Source organism: Haliotis rufescens, unplaced genomic scaffold (genome assembly GCF_023055435.1).
Source record: "Haliotis rufescens isolate VD_foot unplaced genomic scaffold, xgHalRufe1.0.p SCAF_7, whole genome shotgun sequence".
NCBI lineage: Eukaryota > Metazoa > Mollusca > Gastropoda > Lepetellida > Haliotidae > Haliotis > Haliotis rufescens.
This window is the reverse complement of record NW_025964361.1, coordinates 30,381,723-30,403,531: the sequence shown is the minus strand read 5'-3', so window position 1 is coordinate 30,403,531 and position 21,809 is coordinate 30,381,723. Positions and strand designations below refer to the sequence as shown.

The following is a 21,809-nucleotide window of genomic DNA, read 5'->3' as shown; positions in this document are numbered from 1 at the left end:
CTTGTGCGGACGCCTTATCCAGCTAACCCACCACAAAAGGCAAGAAATCGCTTGAGGCAAACATTAACTACTTCACCAACACGAACAACCTATCCGTGTTGGCAGAAGAAATTGTCCAAAGTGCTGGACCTGACAGCAATCGGATTGTCAAATCATGTACCAGATGACAATCTTCAAATATTCTTCCGGCGAAGAACTCAGCTTTCTGTTGGCGAAGGTTGTGTACACTGGCATGTACGTGTCATTATACCACAGAAGTACAGAGACTATGTCTCAGAAGAATTGGACGCAGAACACATGGGATATTGGGAATTAGCAGCACATGCTTACGCCGCCATATCTCCCAGCATCAAATGGAGCTACAGAGAGATCCCATCAAGAACGTAAAAACTGCAAGAAACACTTCATCGAATCCAAGAATGGAAGATATGAGTCTGTCAATAATAAATTGGCAAACCTTATAATTACTGGTTTACTTGACGACTCCTCACTCAGGAGCAGGGCTATGTTATCTCCGCTGAAACTGGACCTTTGGAACAAAATTTGAAAGAGGCTCAACTGTATCAGAGATATTAAACGATGATCGTTCCTGAAAATCAGTACGCCAGTTGAATACCAACACTCCTGTTTTGTTTACAAATTCCAGAGAAGGCACAAAACGATGAGAATCGTGACGAATTATCACGAAATGTAGTCTCTACGTTATTTGGTAGAAGTTTGAGAGCGAAGCAGATACGTTCGTCAGGACCCAGGAAGGTGAGACAACCAAAATGATAACATTGACAGGTCCTACGAACTTTGTGTTACGTTAAACAATCACCTAAGTCACGCCACAGTATGAATTCCTACGCCTTGAATGTTTATCCATTTTGTCATGTTTGTTAGCCTTGATTAATATAATTGTGTTTGATAAAATTGTTGTGTTTGTGCATACTCCATTAATAGTTGGGGTGTTCCTCAGCTCTGGATAGTTCCTGCGGTCAGTCCTGTACCCCGGATCTGACGTAATGTTATGATGTCATATTGTGTGGTCATCTCAGCGCTCGGCTGCTGACGGTAACACCAAAAATGCTGTTAAAACGTAGTTAGTCCTTCCTGCTGTCGTTTGACTTTCATGGGTCCCAAGACGAAGAACATGACATGAACTGTTTTGTGTTAATTTTATTATAAGGATATATTGACCGTTTATTTGTTTCGGTTCATTGAGGTATGAATCGAAAAGCTGATGTGCAAACATTTGTAGGAATCACCAAGCTTCATGGTACACAACCGTCGATTGGAATATATCGTCGATAGCTGGTGTATTTGACAGAAATATACCTATACAATAAAACTTAGATTTTAGTTTTGAAAATCAGTTTTAAAATTTACTATAATATTGGACTGGCTATTTTAATGACGCTTGACATCATTCTTACAAATTACAGCTTAGAACAATAATTTATATTTCTCGCCACGAATAGCTGCAAGATTGCTGAGGCGTCTTTGAGCAATAATTACTCACTCACTCATCCATTTGACATACACAGCTCATATACTGGTCATAAACATGTCCAGTCCTGTTTATATAATTTATACATGTAAATATCTCTTGTAAACGAAATATTTCATGAAGCATTTAAGCATTTTAAAAATATTTTTTAGGCTGATATTGTTTAACAAAGCTTACTTTTTTGACATTCTTCCCCTGTGTATCCAGTAACGCACGTGCAGGTATATGAGTTGATGGCATCAGCACACGTGCCGTTATTCTGACAGGGGCTCCCGGAACAGTCATCGATGTCTACAATGAAATTTCACATTCGTCAAACATCATTGCCAATAGTTTCAACACCATGATCTGTGCTGTCAAAAAGAGAATTTAAAGAGATTGTATTGTTCAGTTCCTGAGATAAATAATGAAAGGTTTCAGAGCGTGTGGAACATACATTTGGGAAATAAGACTTATTTCAAAACGACTCAGGTCGTAGATATTTACAACTTCCAATATGAGTAAGTTATTAACAAAAACAGATCATACTTAAGTTGAACCGGAGATTTTACTCGCAACGACTGTCGAACACTAGCATGGTTTAGTGACGCAACTCAACATGGACAATTTATGCATAATGAATGGAAGGTGATATCTTAATTCAAATAACCATGAATTAATAACACACAATTAGTGAAATTATAGTATTATATCTATTATTTTCTGAAGTTTTGTGATCATATCTCTCACTAATTTCATTTACGCAAAGACGTGGCTTTCATAGAATTAAGTTGAGACATCACTGACTGATCTAAAATGACCAATATTCCTGCAATGCACCATTACGACTCAGGTTCTAGTAACGTTATATAGAATTCATAGAATGGCAACTGACATTTCCCAACTTTATGACGTGAATTATTATGGGTAGTCAGTTTGAATTCGCTAGAACTCAATTTCCCTTATTATGCTGGCATGGGTTGCAGACCGTAGTCCTTGGGATTCATAAGCAAATATTTAATATGTCATTTTGTGTCAGCATTCTACCTTTCGACACGAAACTACTTTAAGTCAGTTAATAGTTTCAAGGCCTTGAGAGACACTCGTGTCGGTATTGCGTTATATCAAGTATATACAAGTTTTCGCTAAGTATTTCCAGCAAAGGGATTCCAGTGAATAAGATATGCCTAATGTATTTGCTTAGCTTAATTGCCGATCTCGACTGGTTACTATATATCATTGTACAAGGTGAAACGTTGCTCGTCCTATCAACTACCGTTATTTCATAATCAGAAAAGAGATGGGCAAGGAGAAGTTAGCAAGCGAAACAAAATCAGTCAAAAGTGTCACTAATTGTCAAATAAGATGTTAATTTTATTAAAAATAGGGAAACATGATCTGCAAAGGCAAAGAAACTTTTATTCGTCACTGCCTACAAGGACTGTAATTGGGGATAAATAGAGGCAGTATAAGTATGGCACCTGTCAGAAATGAAGTCTTCGAACCAGGGAGGCCAACCGATAATTGGCGCTGTGAGGAGCTTACCAAAAGACACATTTTAATGGAAGCCAAAACTTCACAGTAAAAGCCGTCTTTCACTGTCACGGTTCACGGTAGTCCTTGTCTACCAACATCAACTGGGGACAAAGAAAACTACAAGAAGTCATTGACATCAGAAGACACCAGCCAGCCATCAACCGTGACCAGGGAACCTATCTGCCCATTGCTTGGGATTTATTGCTTTGAGCTTTAATCTTTGTCAGAGCTAGTTATCTAGCTGGCTTCCATTTGTCCATCGTTATTTCCATTCTATTACATGTCAGTGCTAATTATCCCCCAGCCTCCCGTTTGCCCATTGTCCATTACCTATTACCAATCAGTGGTAATATAGTCCTGGCTTCCATTTGCCCATCATAATCATCTATCAGCGCGATTGATTTTCACCGTTTTGATCCATATTTTGGTTGAACTGTATAGACGAAATTGATTTAAACAATATGTATTTCCAAGAAAAAGGAATGGGATTGGTGAACAGGTTCAACCTATTTAAACAACTCTCCCCACAAAGGGATAGACGGAATTCATGTTTTATCTCACATGTAAGTCTCTCCAAAATGCAGACTTTGTTATAAATCTAAGCCTTCCTTTGTAAGTATTTCATTGTCTTGGTATTAAATGAGGAATGGAAATAGCGACTGTACAGGTTAGCTCAATTATCAGCATGTAGGCTTGCAATAAAATCGACATCTTTTATAATTAATGAGTGCTGGTGATACAAAGCATAACGAACTTTGAACACTGAACAACGACCAAACCTTTATTAAACCGTCGGTAATGAGCAAACGTAGACGTCTGTCAGCACAACATAACGCCCGGAGATGTATTAATGACAGGAGTGAATTGTTTCAACGCCATATTCGATATTTGTCTGCTATCCACAAAGAACAGGAAAGTAAATAAAATCAGACAAATACTTATCAATTTATGCTGTCACATATAGCAGCATCAATAGAAAAGAGTTATGCAACACAAATACGTAAGTACGTAGAACGATCAGCACATTATGTCCTCTTGAATATGTTGTGCCAATTACAGAATGTACAACATGTTCACCAATACAATGTGTTCTGGTAACAAGGTATTGCTGTAGAAAAGAGATGAACTAAACGTATAGACAGATGATAAATATTATTTATGAAAATAAAAAGCTTATCCGGTTAATTTTGTTTTTAATGTGCATTCGGTACGGGGCGTTTGGTGCCAAATATCATTTTGTACCTAGCTCTTCATCCATTCACAGTAACATTATTATCTCTATTTATACCATGGCAAAATGAAACGCGAAGTCTTGTTGGCGAATATACGGAGTGAAACAACAAGGGTTTAAATATAGGAAAGAAATTAAAGAGATGCTGACAATAGCTTTTGAACCATGGCGCTGTAACACTAAACATATTTTCCCAGTTTTATACTCTACACTTTATATACTTTCCTTGCTTTACTATATGTACACTTTCCGCGAACTGAAACTGTTTGGCAAACCTTACTGTGTACATCGAGAACCAGCATGAAGAAAATGCGCACAATTTCAAGCTAAAACATGAAGTCATTTTGTTAATATCGTCTGCATAATCGTGAAAGTGAACTTGAATTTCAGTGTACGACCAATCTGATGTCCCCAGGTGGAATTTAGCGTTACATAGCATATGCTCCTCATTGAAAGTAGGTCACAGGGACCGAAACAAATAAACATAACCTTCTCGTTACCCAAGTTTTCAAATGATATACATGCATGCAATTATAAAAAATAAATTTGCAGAAATAAACATTTCAGTTAAAATGGCAACCACACTTAGGCACGACCTTCACCGTAAGTTGACATATATGGTCACTCGCGCAACCTTTTTAGACTTGGGGCCCCGTCCCAGATGACATGTATCAAGTTTCAGTGACCTGGAGGATGACACTGATCCGAGATACGACATATCAATGTGCAAAAATGACTTCCAAAGGCTATTATAGAGTTATACATGATACGATTTTATGTTACACCCAATCTGTGCAACTGCCCATTGCGTGCATTGGGTAGGCCGTTTACCCGGTGCGTGCAAGAAGGAAATACAATTTTGTGAGTAGATATAATTCTACACTTGGTCAGAAGTATTATTTACTAGCCGTATATTATTTGTGTTTTACAGTGGCTAAGAAACCATATAATTAGTAATGTTTGATTCAATGTTGATGCATCAGTGAGTGAAAACAATTCAGTGAACTGATCTTTGTAAATAGCTCGGTGAATAGATCCTTATAAAATAACCTTGTCCTTTTGCTTCTGTGAATAAGATTTTAAAACTCATACGAGTCACTGTCCATTGCATGCTGGGCACTTGCAGAGATTGAAAGTAACCTATGTAGGTTACTTTCAATCTTTTCAGATCGCAGCCCCGTCCCAATATTAACGTGTACCAAATTTCATTGGCATACATTAAATGCTTCTTCAGTTACAATTGAAACCGTACGAAGTATATATGAATATAATGTATGCTCTTTATACATCATGGATTGACAGGTTTAACGTTGTCAAGAAATAATTTATTCATCAGAGCATGTTGCGATAATGAGTTAAACAGAGGTGATTTTATGATGTAAAACAGACATACTTTCGTCACAGTTGACCCCTTTATATCCAGGTGTGCAGGTACAATTGTACTTGTTGGGCAGATCACTGCAGATGCCATTCACGCACGGGTTACTGGAACACTCGTCCATGTCTAAAGCAATCAAAAATAGAAATACTATAAGTTCGCAGCCAATGGTGTGAACATTAAAAAATATTAGCAATATACATTATTAATAATATACAAGGCATTTATGTATACTCTCCCAAGAAGAAGGTGATATTGGAAACTTCCAGACGACTACAGAAATAATCGTATCGAGTGATAGTAATGGATGGATAAGAAAATGGAGGGACTAGTTGTAACATGACAGTCCACAGAACCTGTAGGGGTTTGTACTAAAACATGAACGTTTAAAATGAAATGATCAATAATGGTTCATGCCCACACGCTTGGTCAAACATTCGTTTACACGGCGTGGCACGGTTCGAATGAATCTCACGATGACAATTTGAGGGAATCTTGTCCACTACTCTTGCAGCGCCTGTTCCAGTTTGGCTAACGTAACGGGTGGCCTTTGACATCTCCAGATTATGTCCCAAACGTACACTACGGGAAAAGGGTCAGGACTCACGGCTGGCCACTGAATTCTGGTGATGTTTGATGTTTGTCAGTTGCGCTACGTACACGTAAAACACAAAACGTGGACCAGCATGACGTGCAACGGCCCAAGTAATTGCGCCAGTATGATGTCACAGCAGTACTCACCAGTGACCCTTCCTTGGACAATATGCCGTGTGGTTCGAGCAGTCACAGTGATCCCACCGCCATATCATTACAGACCTACCCACAAATCTGCTGTTACTTTACATTGATGTTTGCATGACATTCGTTAGAACGCCTCCAGACACGTTCATGCTTATCCAGAAAGTCAAAAGTGAATCTCCGAAACCGTTCTATCACTGGTAGTCATATTGCAAAGCTACTCCTTCTTCTGAGGACCGATGATAACTCTTCATGATCCCCTACTTTATTTGGAGAGTATAAAAGTCGTAAATTATATAGCTGTGTCATTGTTGTAGTATGTTAATACCTAAATATCTGGGAAGGTAGATAAGATACATCTTCAATGCATCGTCCAAAACTACGTCCATGTCATATTGATCTGTAAGGATAAATGGTACATTGGACAGCTGTATTGTGGTGCATTTGGCAATTAATCATCACATCTACTCTAACACATTATTTCTCGATATCTAAAGGTGCTATGCTATTTATAATGTAAACATAATGAGAAATACCTGTTTCACACAGTAATCCGATGAATCCAGGGGTACATGAGCAGTTGAAATAATTGACGAAGTCGTGACAAATGCCACTGTTTTGGCAAGGTCCGGTCACACAATCATCAATGTCTGAAAGGAATATGTATGTGTACGATGACAATATCATTCATTTATGAACAATACTTTAATATTTCTTCAAGCTTACTTGGTACTGAATTTGAAATCTTTTGCCATAAAATCAAATCAACATATGTGTCACCCTTAGAACAATCCAGGTCTGTGTATCCGGGTTCACAGATGCATGTGTAGTTGTTAATTCCATCCACGCAGGTTCCGTGAACACAAGGACCATGTGCACATTCGTTTTTGTCTGACAAAGAAAATAGAAACAATGAAAATATGTCAATAACCAGTTCTATCGGGTAAAGGTAAACAGCATAAAAATGTAGTGCAAAGAACATTAGACTTTGCAACTGAAGTACAAAAAGTAGCTTTTCTCTGACAATCTAATTTCTTTTACAAATGTTGCCACCCATGCTTGTCGTAAGATCTAGATCGGGTCGTCAGACTCAGTGACTTGGTCGATGCATGTCATCATATCACAATTGCATAGATCGATGCTCATGATGTCAATCACTGGATTGTCTGATTCTGACTCGTCGACGAAGGCGTGGCTAGATCATCCCTCACACACTACATTACATCATGACCAGCTTTCGTGTGAAGATCACATATCACACGGATGATCTGCCTGGTCCCGTCTCGGAAGTTTGACCACTGTTGCCGCGTTTTGTTTTTGATACTGATCACTGTCATCATATTATATACTGCCATTGAATATTGTACTACCGCTCTATTGTGTACTGCAATTGTAATTGCTGTGCAGTAATTGGTATTGATATGTAAACCTAGTGAATTCTGAAATACATTTGTTGATTTTAAACCATTTGTTGGATGTATTTTTTATTTTCACACTAAATTCGTTTAGGTACAGATTTCTGGGTTAACATGTTTCAATTGGGGAAACGACACGTAACACATTTGTACGACAGATATGCAGAGCTCAACTTAAGGAACTTGATTTAACTTGCACCAGATGCATGTTGACATGAAAACCTGTTGCACCTGACATAACCATGCTTCACTCTGGTCCCATAGATTTATCCAAGATGAAACATAGATGCATGGGTAACACATAACACGACAATTAGTGATGTACATGTAGTATTGCAAATAAACCACAGAGGTATTGGTTGTGTTCAAAGATCGTTGTTGTGTGCACAAGTTAGGGTTAGTCAGACACACCTTTGATTCCTTTTACGTGCACTTGATGCATGCAGACATAAATGCTAGATTGCATTTTCCAATATAAGGTTGCACTGGTTCAAGTTATATATAGCTAAATCGAGCCCTGATATGACATATAATATACAAAAACCTTAAACGTATCAATTCGAAACAAACATCGTATTTACTAAATATGTGAATGGTTATGTCATTACTGGTACAATACTTACTAGTTTCACAGAACACGCCAGTAAAGCCATCTGTGCAGTTACAGGAGAACGCCCCAATTTCATCCACACACGTGCCATTTACGCACGTATTGTTCTCACAACGGTTGTTAATGTCTGGATGAAAGAAGAGGACTGACTTTAGTGAAGCTGCATCATCACCACACTCTGATTACAGTCAACACTCGAGTATAATTCGGATATAGAAAGGTCGCATGGAACCACATTATACAGCCAGTAATTATTATATACACATGCACAAAAGTTAAGCGCCACCCACCATATTTGTGAGCTGTTACTTTTGGCACTTAATGATGACTATTATAACGAGATGTACGATTGATATAAGCCGTATATGTAAACCTCAAAAGTTGTCCCAAAGCAAGTTTATCTTGTGTTCCAAAAGAATATGAGCAGAAAGGAATTTTAACCGAAGACCAGAAATTGAAGGATTAGAAAACATTGAAAAACTTTTTTTGTATGTAACTGTCATGATATAAGCAGACCATGTCAGGTGTCACCCGAGGGAGTGCAGAGTCTATTGCAAGACAGAAACGTCAGTTACGTGTGTATGATCCACGGACATTGACCACAGCTTCAACCCTACGCCTCATACTCATTACAAGTCGTTGAATGCTTCTTTGAGGCAAACGGATCCATTCTTCATGAAGTGCGGCTTCAAGTCCAGCGAGATTTTGAACTGGGGGATCAAGATGTCTGATTTTCCGGCCAAGAATGTTCCAGAGATGCTCAATCGGATTAAGATCCGGACTACAGGCCGGCCAAGGAAGAGTGGCAATAGCTTCTTGGCGCAAATAAGCCAAAACTGCCCGAGATCTATGTGGTCTAGCATTGTCGTCCATGTAAACAGGTCTTGTCTGAAGAGGATGGTTGTCAAAATGAGGGACTACCAATGGACGAACGGCATCTTGGTATTGTTGGCCATTCAGGTTTCCACGAATTGTCACCAGCGGAAGTTTGCAGTCGAAGGAAACACAACCCCATATCATGACAGACACCACACACAACCCCCCCCCCCCCCCCCCCCCCCCCCCACACACACACACACACACCCACCCCCACCCCCAACCTTAAATCTGCAGTGGCAAATGGATTTCGTCTGACTATCCTGAAAAGAAGCATATCCTCTCTGTTAGAGGTCTTTCTTGGCCTACCAGACCTATGCCTGTCATTGACATCATTGGTTTGACCATGTTTGACAATAAAACGAGTGATAACACTGTGATGACGACCCTTTTGTCTTGCAATGGCCCTGCATGACATGCCAGCATTTTTCATGCCTATCACTTGCCATCTTTCAGCGATCGTTAACTTTCTCTTCACCATGGCTGATTTTCAACCTCTACTGGGAGGGGAATCTCACACAGGAGCAAAATGCAACCACGTGTCTGAAACTTGAATTTCACTATTTATAGGGTAGGGGAACTGCAGCAACACGTAAAGCACGCTTTCCTTGTGGTATCTTGACAAATTTGGGTTCATGAAACTATGGAAGCCTAATTCAGTCATACATCATCATATTTCGTATTTCTGATTCCCACACGTGAAATCAAGAGACTATGAATATGGTGGCGCTTAACTTTTGTGCATGTGTATATATATATTTGTCTTCCAACTCACTCAGTCACGAACTATGAAGCCTGGAAAGGAGACATAAGTAATTAACAGCCACAAAACTCTTTCCATATTCACAAGACATCTCCAAAAGCAGAGTCGATTGGTTTTTCGGACGATGACACATGAGCAGGTGTTTATGAACTCGTATCAAAGAATGTTGATGCATATGTTCCCGAAAAGGTGTGGGTATCCTATCCCAGGAGTGGCAGCCGTTTCCCATATCTTCTCATTCTACCCCATTTACAGGATCCATAAGCATTACATCCAAGTTCATATGATGTAGGCGTTCACGTTTGCATGGCGCCCTTTCACCTTACACGAGTACATACAAAACTGGTTTCAATTATTATCTTATTAAGTATTTAATCTTTATTGATCGTATCCCGAATACGTATAAAACGTTCTGTAATATTGTTAATTATATAGGACGTTTTATTGTAGATGTAATTATATGACAATAATACATAAATAATATAAAACAAATGCTGTATTATTTCAAAAGAAGGGTGACAGAAATCACACGAATCATCTGTTTTTCGTTTCATCATTTTCAGATATGTATTTGTTGCAATAATTCTCCATTATATTCTCAACGGAACCCACCTTAATTTGTTATTTTTGTACATTCAAATGATAGCAAGTGTCAGTCATTCCATCCTTTTGTTGTAAACTGTGTTCCTAATACTTCATCCCTTTTTTCGTCACATTTTGTCCTGCTATGCATTGTATATGTGTTCAATGAATTTATCACAAAACGTTTTACAACCAATTTCATTTTCCGTCAAGACAAAACATAATGGTTTCAGCGGACCCGTTCCTTTCTGGGGGTACTGTTATTACATATTTTTTTTCACACATCTCAACAGGCCATTGTATTGCTAAAAGTTAGCCTTCGTTTTATATGTTGTTTTTTTATCCATAAACAATAGATATTCGTCTTGTTCTTTCGGTATATCATCAATATTTCTTATTTTCTGAGAATACAAATGTTTATCAAATAGAGTTTTACATCAAGTTTCATTTGATCATTTCACTATAGACATTCGGATACTAAACCACATTTGTCATTGTACCTTACACAATTTTAAAATTTTGCCTATGCTAAGAGAACATCTGCCCAAAAGGTTTTTCCTATTATTTGCAAACAAGCGTATGTTCTCACATCCATATTCCAAAAATCACATAGTTAACAGACTGTATCTCATGTTCGCAATATTGATTTGTTATTCATAAATATATTTAGATATCTTAAAGAACGTGTAATTTTAGTTATTTCTTGCAATTTGTCCATTATTAATTTCTATGGGACCATATTTGATAAACCAAACCTGCAAAGGATGTTGTTTTGGTTTTTAAGTGATTACAAACGATTTATTTATATATATCCAATTAATTGGAAACTTTTCAACGCATCTTCTGCCATAAGTGTCACATTTTAGCTCCATCAACCCATCGGTTTCAGTGGAAGGGTTCTTTACAGATCAAGGTGAAATTTATTGATAGACTTTTCTCTAAATGAAACGATGCCTCAGTTTTCAATTCGACAGATTAATTAAATAGAAAGAAATCCCATCATAGACAATATAAATTAACTTGTAGCAGGATCACTCGGGGTACATGTGCTTTTTTGCGTCCCGCGTTAGGTTTTATACCACTAGCGATGAACCTGACGTGGGACGCAAACAAACACATGTACCCCGAGTGATCCTGCTACAACGAATTTATCTTAACGACATGTTTTAATGTGACATTAATGTTTTAATGTAAAAGAATTAACACAAATTCAAAATTGATAGATAACAGCTGTTCGATTGAGCTGAGGTCAACTTGTGCTTTGGCACGTGACTTCCATTGACTCGGGGAGGGAGTGCGGCTTGTTGCTTTGACGCGGGGTATAAGGGTTATATTCTGTCTCTCAGAAATCCTCTTGCAGCCTGTATTGCTCGTGGCGGGTGTTAGGGATTTATTCCCCCGCTGAAAAATTTATTACTCTTCAAGGAGGGTTATACAGTGTTTTATCATGATCACGTGGACCAATCAGATCTCACCATTCTGAAATGGAGGTATGGTAATGTTATATACCCTTGATACAGACCGGCTTGCATCCTCAATGACTTTGTATCATAGACACCAGGTACTCACCAAACTCGCAGTGCGCTCCTCCCGATCCAGTGACACAGTCACATTGGTAGAGATTTGTCAGGTCAGTGCAGGCACTGGAGTACTGGCACGGGTCCACGGTGCAGCCGCCTGAAGCTTGACACAAGGAAGACAATTGCATCAGTACCAGAAATACACAACTATGTACAAACACGAACGTGACTTGGTGATATCAAGTGGGCACCAGGGATATATTTCGTAAAATTGACAATGGCAAATATTATATCACACCAAAAAGCACAAACGATCTATTTTACCGTGAACACATTACACAGCACATCACGTAGTATTACACGTGTCTCACAATGTGTTGGGTTTAGTAAGTATTAACTGATTAGTAACTGTCAAAATATTGTAGTTCAATCTGGACATCACAAGGTTAATAGTGTCATCTCTAGATTTGATGTTGTAACATTACCTCCAGATAGTTGAATAAAAAACTGAATACATCCTCAGTGTCGAAGTGAAAACACTTACTGTCATTACATTGGTATTCAAAGTATCCTGAAGAACACGAGCAAGGATATGGAGTACCATCCGAACACACTGTCGAGGCGGGACACGTGGTTTTATCTTGTAACCAAAGAATACAACATTAAACATACATATACGCAATGCCCCTTATATATACAATATATATAACACATCAACACCGGAGAATAACAAGTCTCGATCATCCGACGAAATAGAGGCGTGAAAGGCAAAATCAGTTGTGACACCAGGTGTTCGCGAAAAGAATACGCAAGTCCCGCTCTACCGGTAGTACCCGCAACTTGTTTTTCTGACACCGCAAAGCAGTACCCCTGTCATGCGACGGAGGCATGTAAACAACCTAGACAATCACGAGACGAACCAGAAATCCACGAAATCACACGATTGCGCATTTACTGATTTTGTTAAAACTGAAAACAATAACTATGTTAACAACGAGATATTTTGATATATATTTTAGAGTTTAGTGTCAGAAAATATGGTCAACAATACATAACATAAACTGATATTAGCCATTATAGGTCACTTGGTATGATTTGTTTGTTTGCTTGTTGTTTAACGCCGCACTCAGCAATATTCCAGCTGTATGGCGGCAATTGGTATGACAACCTATGTTGCATTTGTATTGTAACTGTCCATCATTCGAAAACGTATAATTCGTTAATTGTAATATCACCCGATAAACATGTTCTAAACATATGCACATTCACACGCTATACGTGGGCTTCAAGTTTTTGTTTCTTGTACATGTACTTACCGACAACATTTGTCAGATTCAGTCCGGCCGGATGCGTAAACACAGACTGACTGTCTACAAACGGAAACACGTACATCATGGCTCCAAATGGAACATCATCTTCGTGGGTCAGGCGGTAGAATCCTGGTGATGTCAACTCCACTGATGCCTCTGAGAAACAGCTGCCTTTAATTACTTTGAATTGGGGAAATATCTGTGGTCGTATTCCGAGAACCTTGTCAGTCGGAACAATGACTGTTATGAGCACCTTCTTCAGGTCAAATGTCGCATGAAGAACAGGTTTTCCAATGTCATAAGAGCTGGAGTATAAACTTGTTGGTGGAACTATTGCCAGTGATGGCGTTTTTATAGCTATTTGAACAACCATGACAGGTTTATCGGCTTCAATGTAAACTGGACCTGTGGTAGAGTCAACAGTTATGTCATGAGACTCCCGAGCACCAAGGGAGAAAGATATACCACTGACGTACGGGGAGCGTACAGAGGTCGACGCAGTTGATCCCACAACTCTGTATATTGCCCCACCAGTAATAGATGGCGGTTCTGGCAAGTAAAAACTTCTCCCAAATGACTTCACAGGCAGTAACATTTCTTGCATGCCGTCTTTAACGCTTGTAGTATACTTCATGTTATGCCCACTAATCACAGCCACGGGTTTGTCACTGCTAATCAGTGTTCCAGTAATATCTTCGGCACAGTAGGCGCCAACTGTCTGATACTTGTTGAGTGTAAATGTTCTACTCTCCCCATTGAAGAATGTCCCATTGCCACACCCACCTGCCATAAGGAGTCCTTGTATCTTAAGACTGATGTCCACCTGGGTATTGTCCTCCGTAGCGATGATGAGGAAAGCAGTCTGTGTGGTCTTTGTGTAGGGTAGTTCAGCCTCAACAGCTGAACTTGTGTGATTATCAATGTGTGTCACTACAATGTATTCCGTGGATAAGGTCTCAATCGGCAAGGCAAGGTATCCGTCTCCACGATTGACAAGTACATGGTAACAGAACAAGGTTATTTCCTCAGTGGATGTAAAGTAGAATGACATGTCAGTCACCTGTAGGTTGGCTTGGTAATAAAAACTTTCATCAACTTTGTACTTGTAGTCTACCATGCCTTGGATGTGTAAATCTTCTGAAATACCGAATCCACTCTCAACGTGAACAGTGGCATTGAACTCAGATAGAATCACAAAGAACATGTTTGGAAGGCTTGCAGCTTGGTATAATTGTTCAAAGAACGCTACAACGAATCGTCGTCCCTTAGGCATGGCTGAAGCATCTGAAGACAAACGTGTAAAACGGATTTTTTTTAAAAGTGAAACGGTTCGACCAGTTAAGACAAACGTTAACATTTGATGCATGAACAACACAGTTATGTAATAGAGTCAGCTGAGTCAGCTTTCATAGTTGAAATTTATAGAATGTACAGGCTCAAAATAATACCGTAAATGTGTCATTCATTGTCAGACATATATATTGGACTACTACCCGCGTCATTGGAGCCCAGAACACGACAAGAACCAACAAGCTTTCGAGTATCATTTTTTGGCGGCTCCAATTTATGACAAGCATGGGTTCCCTTGTGCAATTTGTTGTTAAAAGAATATGTAGGAAGTTAAGTAAATGTATTGATCAAGTTTATTCTCTGTTTCATTTTAAATTGAGTGAGACGCTGCTTTTTTCAATTCTTGAAAAACATTAAATAGCTCATCTGATAGACCAAGACACCAGAAACCATAGTATACACATCTTGTCCGACAAATGTCGTTGTCAAATGCGTTATGGGCATAATTGAGGACTATATCTTCCTCTAACCCCATTTCAATAGATCAGTCCCGTTAGCATATGTCCCAGCCATGGGATGTGAAGTCTGGGGATGCCGGGGGAGAATATCCATCCAATGGACCATGCCTGTCGTAATATTCGCCAGGTTGGTTGGTTGGTTGATTTGTTGTTTAACGCCGCACTCTGTAAATAATCGAGTCTGGACCAGACAATCCAGTGATTAATGTCATGAGCATCGATCCACGCAATTGGGATCGATGACATGCATCAACCAAGTCAGCGAACCTGACCACCCGATCCCGTTAGTCACCTCTTACGACAAGCATAGTCACCTTTTACGGCAAGCATGGGTTGCTGAAGACCTATTCTACCCCGGAATCTTCACGGGTCCGGTCGCCAGGCTCTGTTACACACTGACTGCATGTACAAATGCCTTGTTGTATGGATGGTTGATCATCTCTGGGCCAGACTCGACCAGTTTCAATCCGTGATGCACAATAAGAATATTTCTGACTATTATGTTTCAGAATGTTAACTCTTCCCATCACTGTTGACTGACACTTTTCATCATTATGGATCATTACTTACTGAAACTCGTGAATTGTATTTTCTCACTTTCACGATTCAAGGTGCATCATGGGACAAATTTATTATTAGCAACATGAAATTTGTCCAACGCTATTTCAGTGTAAGTATGAGCGACAAAACTCATAACATAATCATGCGAAATATTTGTTTAAATAATGTTTGCACTCATTTTGCCTCTTTAACTCAAATCACTGAGCTTTTGCGCCATAAGAATCCTCTAACATCAGCTTTACGGTAATAAAAAAATCAATCATAGCTTTAATGATAGATCTAGACCACATTTAGGGAACCTGCCCTCTTCTATAACAATGATTCAACAGTGGATTTTCATTGTTCAACAATATCATAGGGACCTGTAAATAAAGTGACCAGAACATTTACATAAATATAAGAAATCTCTACTAAAAGACCAGCAGGGTCGACTGTATCATAAGTATGTGTGTATAAATCCCTATCAAATAGTGATGACACCAGGCGTTCGAGAAAAGGTGAGTGTATCCTGATCCACTGGTCGCACCTGTCACAAACACATGCAGAGGCAAGTTAATTCTTCACTTGAAAAACACTGGGATATATAGTGCAAGTCAAAATCAGTTTTTTCACTGATGATTTTGGACCCAGGCAGAGTTCAGAATGTTCCAACAACTGGGAATGCAGGCGTTGCACTATTTGAAGGAAGGGCCGTGCAAAATCGTAAGAAAACTCGGACCGCCTCCTTGGGCTAGCGGTAGAGCGTCTGCCCCGTGATCGGAAGGTCCGGGATTCAATTCTCGGCCGCGTCACACCAAAAGACGTTAAAATATTGTACGTGTTGTTACCCTGCCTGGTGCTCAGCATTAAGTGGCTAAAACAAGGACTGATCGACTGGGAGTCAAAACACTGCGTATACCGGTATTCGTGTTAAACTGCGGATTGGTATCCCAGGGCTAGCAGTATAGAATCGGATCCAGGGTAGAATAGGTCTTCAGCACCCATGCGGAGGCGACTAACGGGATCGGGTGGTCGGGCTCGCTGACTTGGTTGATGCATGTCATCATATCCCTTTATATAAGTGCAACCCTATTTCACCTGACAGTAAGAAAACTACTCATGACGCAGACAGTCATGTTTCGCCACGCTGCGAGAAAAAGCACCCGGTGACACAGTTTCAACTCTCTGCCAATACATCCAGTCAACATGGTTGGATACTTGAGACGTGGGACGTGGAAACCTGGCTCGGCTGTCTTCAGGAAGACCATCAACAATGGCGCACACGTACAGGGGTGGCAGAAGCGCTTCAACAATGCGTTGTCCGTCTTTATTCCGCCCTCACTGAAAGAGGCCCAGCTTGTGTCCCACAGCAAACCGAAGTGATACCAACGGAGACAGTACAGCCACCTTCAGGGACACATCCTTCAGCCCTTGGATGAGTATAGTTCCGAAACATAAATAGAAAGCCAGCTTATCCGATAGGTGAAGAGTAGTTAAATGATAATCATGCAGAACTCACGTCCTAACCCACCCGCTGCCGTCATTCTCTAAAAATGAACTTTTCGATTAGAAAGTAACGCGTGTGCATGCTCAGTGCTTGCGTACAGTAAGGTTGTTATTGACATTAGTAGTTCCAAACAGTGACCGAGCATAACTTTCTGTGATTGTGTACATTTCGCTGGCTGAACTCTGCTCCTGTTGGTTTGAGGACTCTGTCTTTCTCAAGTCGCAATCTTTCGATTGTGTAAAAATATGGCCAGATTGAGAGAACATTTGTGACTGAGTTACTTCATTATAAAAGGGGGTTATTTTTGTGGAATTTGATGCTTAAAGGAGTTAAGTATACATGTTTTGGGCCTCAATTAAGGACAACAGACGCCGGTAAGTCGTAGCGAGGGTGCCATTATACTAATGGCTTACAATGTTCAGTATAACATATCCATACATGAACTAGCCACGACGTGCATACACCACCCTGAGCTGTAGACGAGGAAATACACCAGCATACAGTGATACCTCGTTATCCGTATTGTGACCGGTTAAACTGGTCCAGATTAACAGATTAGTCTGCCGAACAAACCACTGAGTTGTGACCTTGAGATAGACGACTGGTGGATAAGTCGCTGAGACGACTTGCGTCCCTTTGGTGAGCCAACATCCTATGATTTTTGGATCCTGTATACAGTATTCGGATGCTAAATTCTTGCTGATTATGAATCTAGGGTTTAACTCAGGTGATAGAATGTCTAAGACCTTCACCCCCCCCCCCCCCCACGTCAAGTTGACACACAGTGAAATAAGATCGAAAGTTTACTTACATGTGTTGAACGTTCCTTAATGCTGTTCAAATGGTTACCAAACTGAAATCCGATACAAATCGCTAGTTTGACTTGTGCCGCATGTTCCCGTTTTTTCAGGTGAACAGTTGTCTGTGTTTGTGACGGTGCAAACGGTGAGGCAGGATACGACCACCTTTTCGTGAATACCTGGTTTCATCACTGTTTGATAGTAATTCATAAACATGTTTTTTGTCGCTTTTGAATCGTTCGGACTTCGCAGTATGGATGTAATGTGGTATTCTATGAACCTTTCTACATATATAACTGTTGCTCCTACACGAACAGACCCGTGAAGTTCCAGGGAAGAATAGGTCTTCAGCAACCCATGCTAGCCGTAAAATACGACGATGCTTGTCGTAATAGGCGATTAACGGGATCGGGTGGTCAGGCTCGCTGACTTGGTTGATGCATGTCATCGTATCCCCATTGCGTGGACTGATGCTCATGTTGCCAATCACTGTATTGTCTGGTACAGACTTGATTATTTACAGACCGCCGTCATATAGCGGGAATATTGCTGAATGCGGCGTTAAACAAAAAACAAACCAACAAATCCTACACGTGTCTTAAAGGACATTGGCTTAAACGGAGTTCCTCTAAATCATTAAACAAAAGGCTGGTAAGTGGTTATTGGGAAGACCCTGGCTCAACTCCTGTGATGGGTACAATCTGTGAAGTCCGCTATTACTGTAGCAGCCATGATTATAATACCAATACTAACCCGTACCAGTAGTTGTATCTGTTAAGAGTTATTTTCGTGATTTACTCAAGCATCGTTTCTACAAGTAGGTATGGTTTTAATTTTAATTATACCGTCTTCACAAACACATCGGTATCTTCCCTCAGTTGTTTAAGATCCTTCCAGCAGAAAATAGCGGTGCACATAGAGAGACTCGCAAGCTGTAACGTTGTATAACATGCACCTATTGCCATAAGGTGATCTAACTATGTGTTGGATGAGTAGGTGAAGAAAAGAAACATGTTTTATCGCATTTTAACTTCAGTTTGAAATGCAACTAGGATCGACATTGATAAAGGGATGATGTATGCAAGTGCTATCAAATTCAACCTGCTCCGCTGTTGTGCAGGTGATGATATTGATTTCAAGTGCAATATTCTTGAACACGACGTTACCTCCACTTCACCTCACCTGGTGCGTTTTACTAAAGTGGTACATTCAGCGACCTGCATCATTTCTGGCTTTCCTCCCAGATTAAACTGACACGCTGTTCTAACTGGAATGCTGTTCAAAACGGCCTTAACCAAATTCACTCACTCACTCAAGTTGTTCTCCCGCTGTATACGAGCTCCCAGCAATATGGTTACTGTGGATAACGGCCAAACGTATCAGTATATGAACCCACATGTCTCTATTCGGAATAAAAGGTCTGTATTTCGCTTTCTTATCTTCAGCAACCATTGCTCTCGCTGAGATGATTGGAAGTAAAACAAAAAATGCCACAAAAGGTTAAGCTGAAAAGTGTTAAACCAAACTCACTCACTCACTACCTGTAATAGTAAACCTATCTGTTACTGTTATGTTTTCGTACAATTTTGCCATGAGCTAAGGGAGAACCTAATCAACCTAGGTCTGAAGATAACGTGTGAACATCCTTTCAGTTAACGTTTGGATCATGTTGAAATGCAGCAGTATCAGCAAACGCGCACGTGATGCACTTGTAATAATTATCAATGTGAAGAGAAGCGCTAATTATCACCTTAATACAGAACTACACACGAATTACATATTTTAATACACTGGATGCATATCTATGCATTGTAAACTCTTGGTGCACCTATCTACTGAACAAAGGCCGCTTGTCACGGCAAAAGCAGATTGAATAATATTGGGGTTTCCACATTGGAACCATGTGGGTAGTCAAACCTGCGTCTTCGGGTGGCGAGTCCACCATTAAACCATTATGTATCTCCTGCCGTCTTATTGTTGGAATACTGCTAAAAGCGGTGTTCACGTACACCTCGCTCATATTTCTTCTGTCCCCGCCGTAACTAACGGGCGCTATTGCAAGAATAATAGTATCGCCTCATAGGTACAGTGATAATATATTTGACAAAACCCTTCCCATATTCATAAGAAATCTCTGCTAAATGTAGAGACCATAGTTAGTGACTCCCCTCTTGTTGTCACCACTACTGGAGGATTGGTAAACGATACGTGAAACGATAACCTACATGGAAATACACAGAGAATGAGAATGATTATCTGCTGGAACAGATTCCATTTGGCATAAAAGGCAAAATAGTGATGAAAATTATATAAATGGATCGCTCAAATAAACTCACTCACTCACTCTTGGTGGCCCTCGGAATGGTATTAGTGAATTATGAAAAGAGGCCATTCTTGGTAGTTGTCAAGTTTCTAGCTACGGTCTAACATATTCCTACGAGGTGCGATGTTGTGATATGGCGACATCATTATCCCATTATAGATCACATGGTTGTAGTCCACTGACTGACTGACTGAGTATGGTCTTACGCCGCTTTTAGCAATATTCCAGCAATATCACGGCAGGGGACACCAGAAATGGGCTTCACACATTGTACCCATGTCGGGAATCGAACCCGGGTCTTCGGCGTGACGAGCGAACGCTTTAACCACTAGGCTACCCGACCGCCCCTGTGTGGACTCCAGCAAAAGTTATGTTATGTATAGCAACAGTAGAGACATGTCATGAACTCTCGGGAAACCTTTCACTTATGCATTCATGGTTATCGTGGTCGATGGGCTTTTTGCTTTACACTCTTCAAAAAAAAGAAACACACAGGTAGTTTTTAGGAAATGTATTGTACCTAATAAAGTAGATATATTTAATTTCATATCATAGATACAAATATGAAATTTTGGAGCTCGACAGTCACATGTTGTCGTTGTACAAAGGCATTGACAACTGTTCATTGCCATGTAGCATTAATTAAGTCCACAAGGTTGCGCTGAACTCAGTATGTCGTGTGACCGCTCCAGCCGGCAATCCCGTCTCTGCATGTCCTCGGCACTGACTGGATAAGGGTACGAATTCTGTCCTGCGGACGTACACGTCGATCGAGTTCATCTCAGAGGTGTTCGATTGGGTTGAGATCTGGAGATCTCGAGGGCCAGGACAAGGTGGTGACGTGAGGTGAAATTGGGGTTAACGTCGCGTCCAGGAGTATTGCACTTATATAGCGACGTGCGTGTGTGCGGGTGTGTGTGTGTGTGTGTGTGTGTGTGTGTGTGTGTGTGTGTGTGTGTGTGTGTTTGTGTGGCTGCTTGTACTAGTCCGGATTGATGCCGATTTATAGTGCTAGCACACTGAGATACCATGCCGCAGTTTAACATAAATACCCCACTCATCCTGGCTCCGAGCCGACCAGTCCTAGTTTTAGCCCCTTAAAGCCGAGCGCCAGACAGGGTAACAACAAGTACCATCTTTTAACGTCTTTTGGTCAGGGATCGAACCCCGGACCTTCCGCTCTCCAGGCGGACGCTCTACCACTAGACCACGGAGGCGGTCTGCCAGGACAAAGCGTTGATGTTGGCATTATGAAGGTAGTCTACCGTGACACGAGCTGTGTGTGATGGAGCGTTGTCCTGTTGAAACAGCTCCCTCTGGCGGGCAATGATTGGAAGAAGGTGAGGTTGAAGAATTTGATTCATGTAGCGATTTGCTGTCAAACTTCCCTGAAACACAACC

At 40.3% G+C, this 21,809-nt stretch overlaps 1 protein-coding gene across 1 annotated transcript in view; it reads right to left on the bottom strand.

Annotated features, from left to right (window-relative positions):
* Nucleotides 1–21,809, bottom strand: part of LOC124148134 — a 47,933-nt gene that overhangs the window by 11,908 nt on the left and 14,216 nt on the right. The window contains exons 2-9 of the mRNA XM_046519096.2: nt 13,437–14,714; nt 12,665–12,760; nt 12,170–12,283; nt 8,393–8,506; nt 7,135–7,245; nt 6,891–7,004; nt 5,632–5,742; nt 1,670–1,783 (exon numbers count right to left, since the gene is read on the bottom strand). Coding sequence (XP_046375052.2) covers nt 1,670–1,783; nt 5,632–5,742; nt 6,891–7,004; nt 7,135–7,245; nt 8,393–8,506; nt 12,170–12,283; nt 12,665–12,760; nt 13,437–14,703 — 2,041 coding nt within the window. The 5' untranslated portion in view covers nt 14,704–14,714. The remainder of the gene's footprint in view (nt 1–1,669; nt 1,784–5,631; nt 5,743–6,890; nt 7,005–7,134; nt 7,246–8,392; nt 8,507–12,169; nt 12,284–12,664; nt 12,761–13,436; nt 14,715–21,809) is intronic.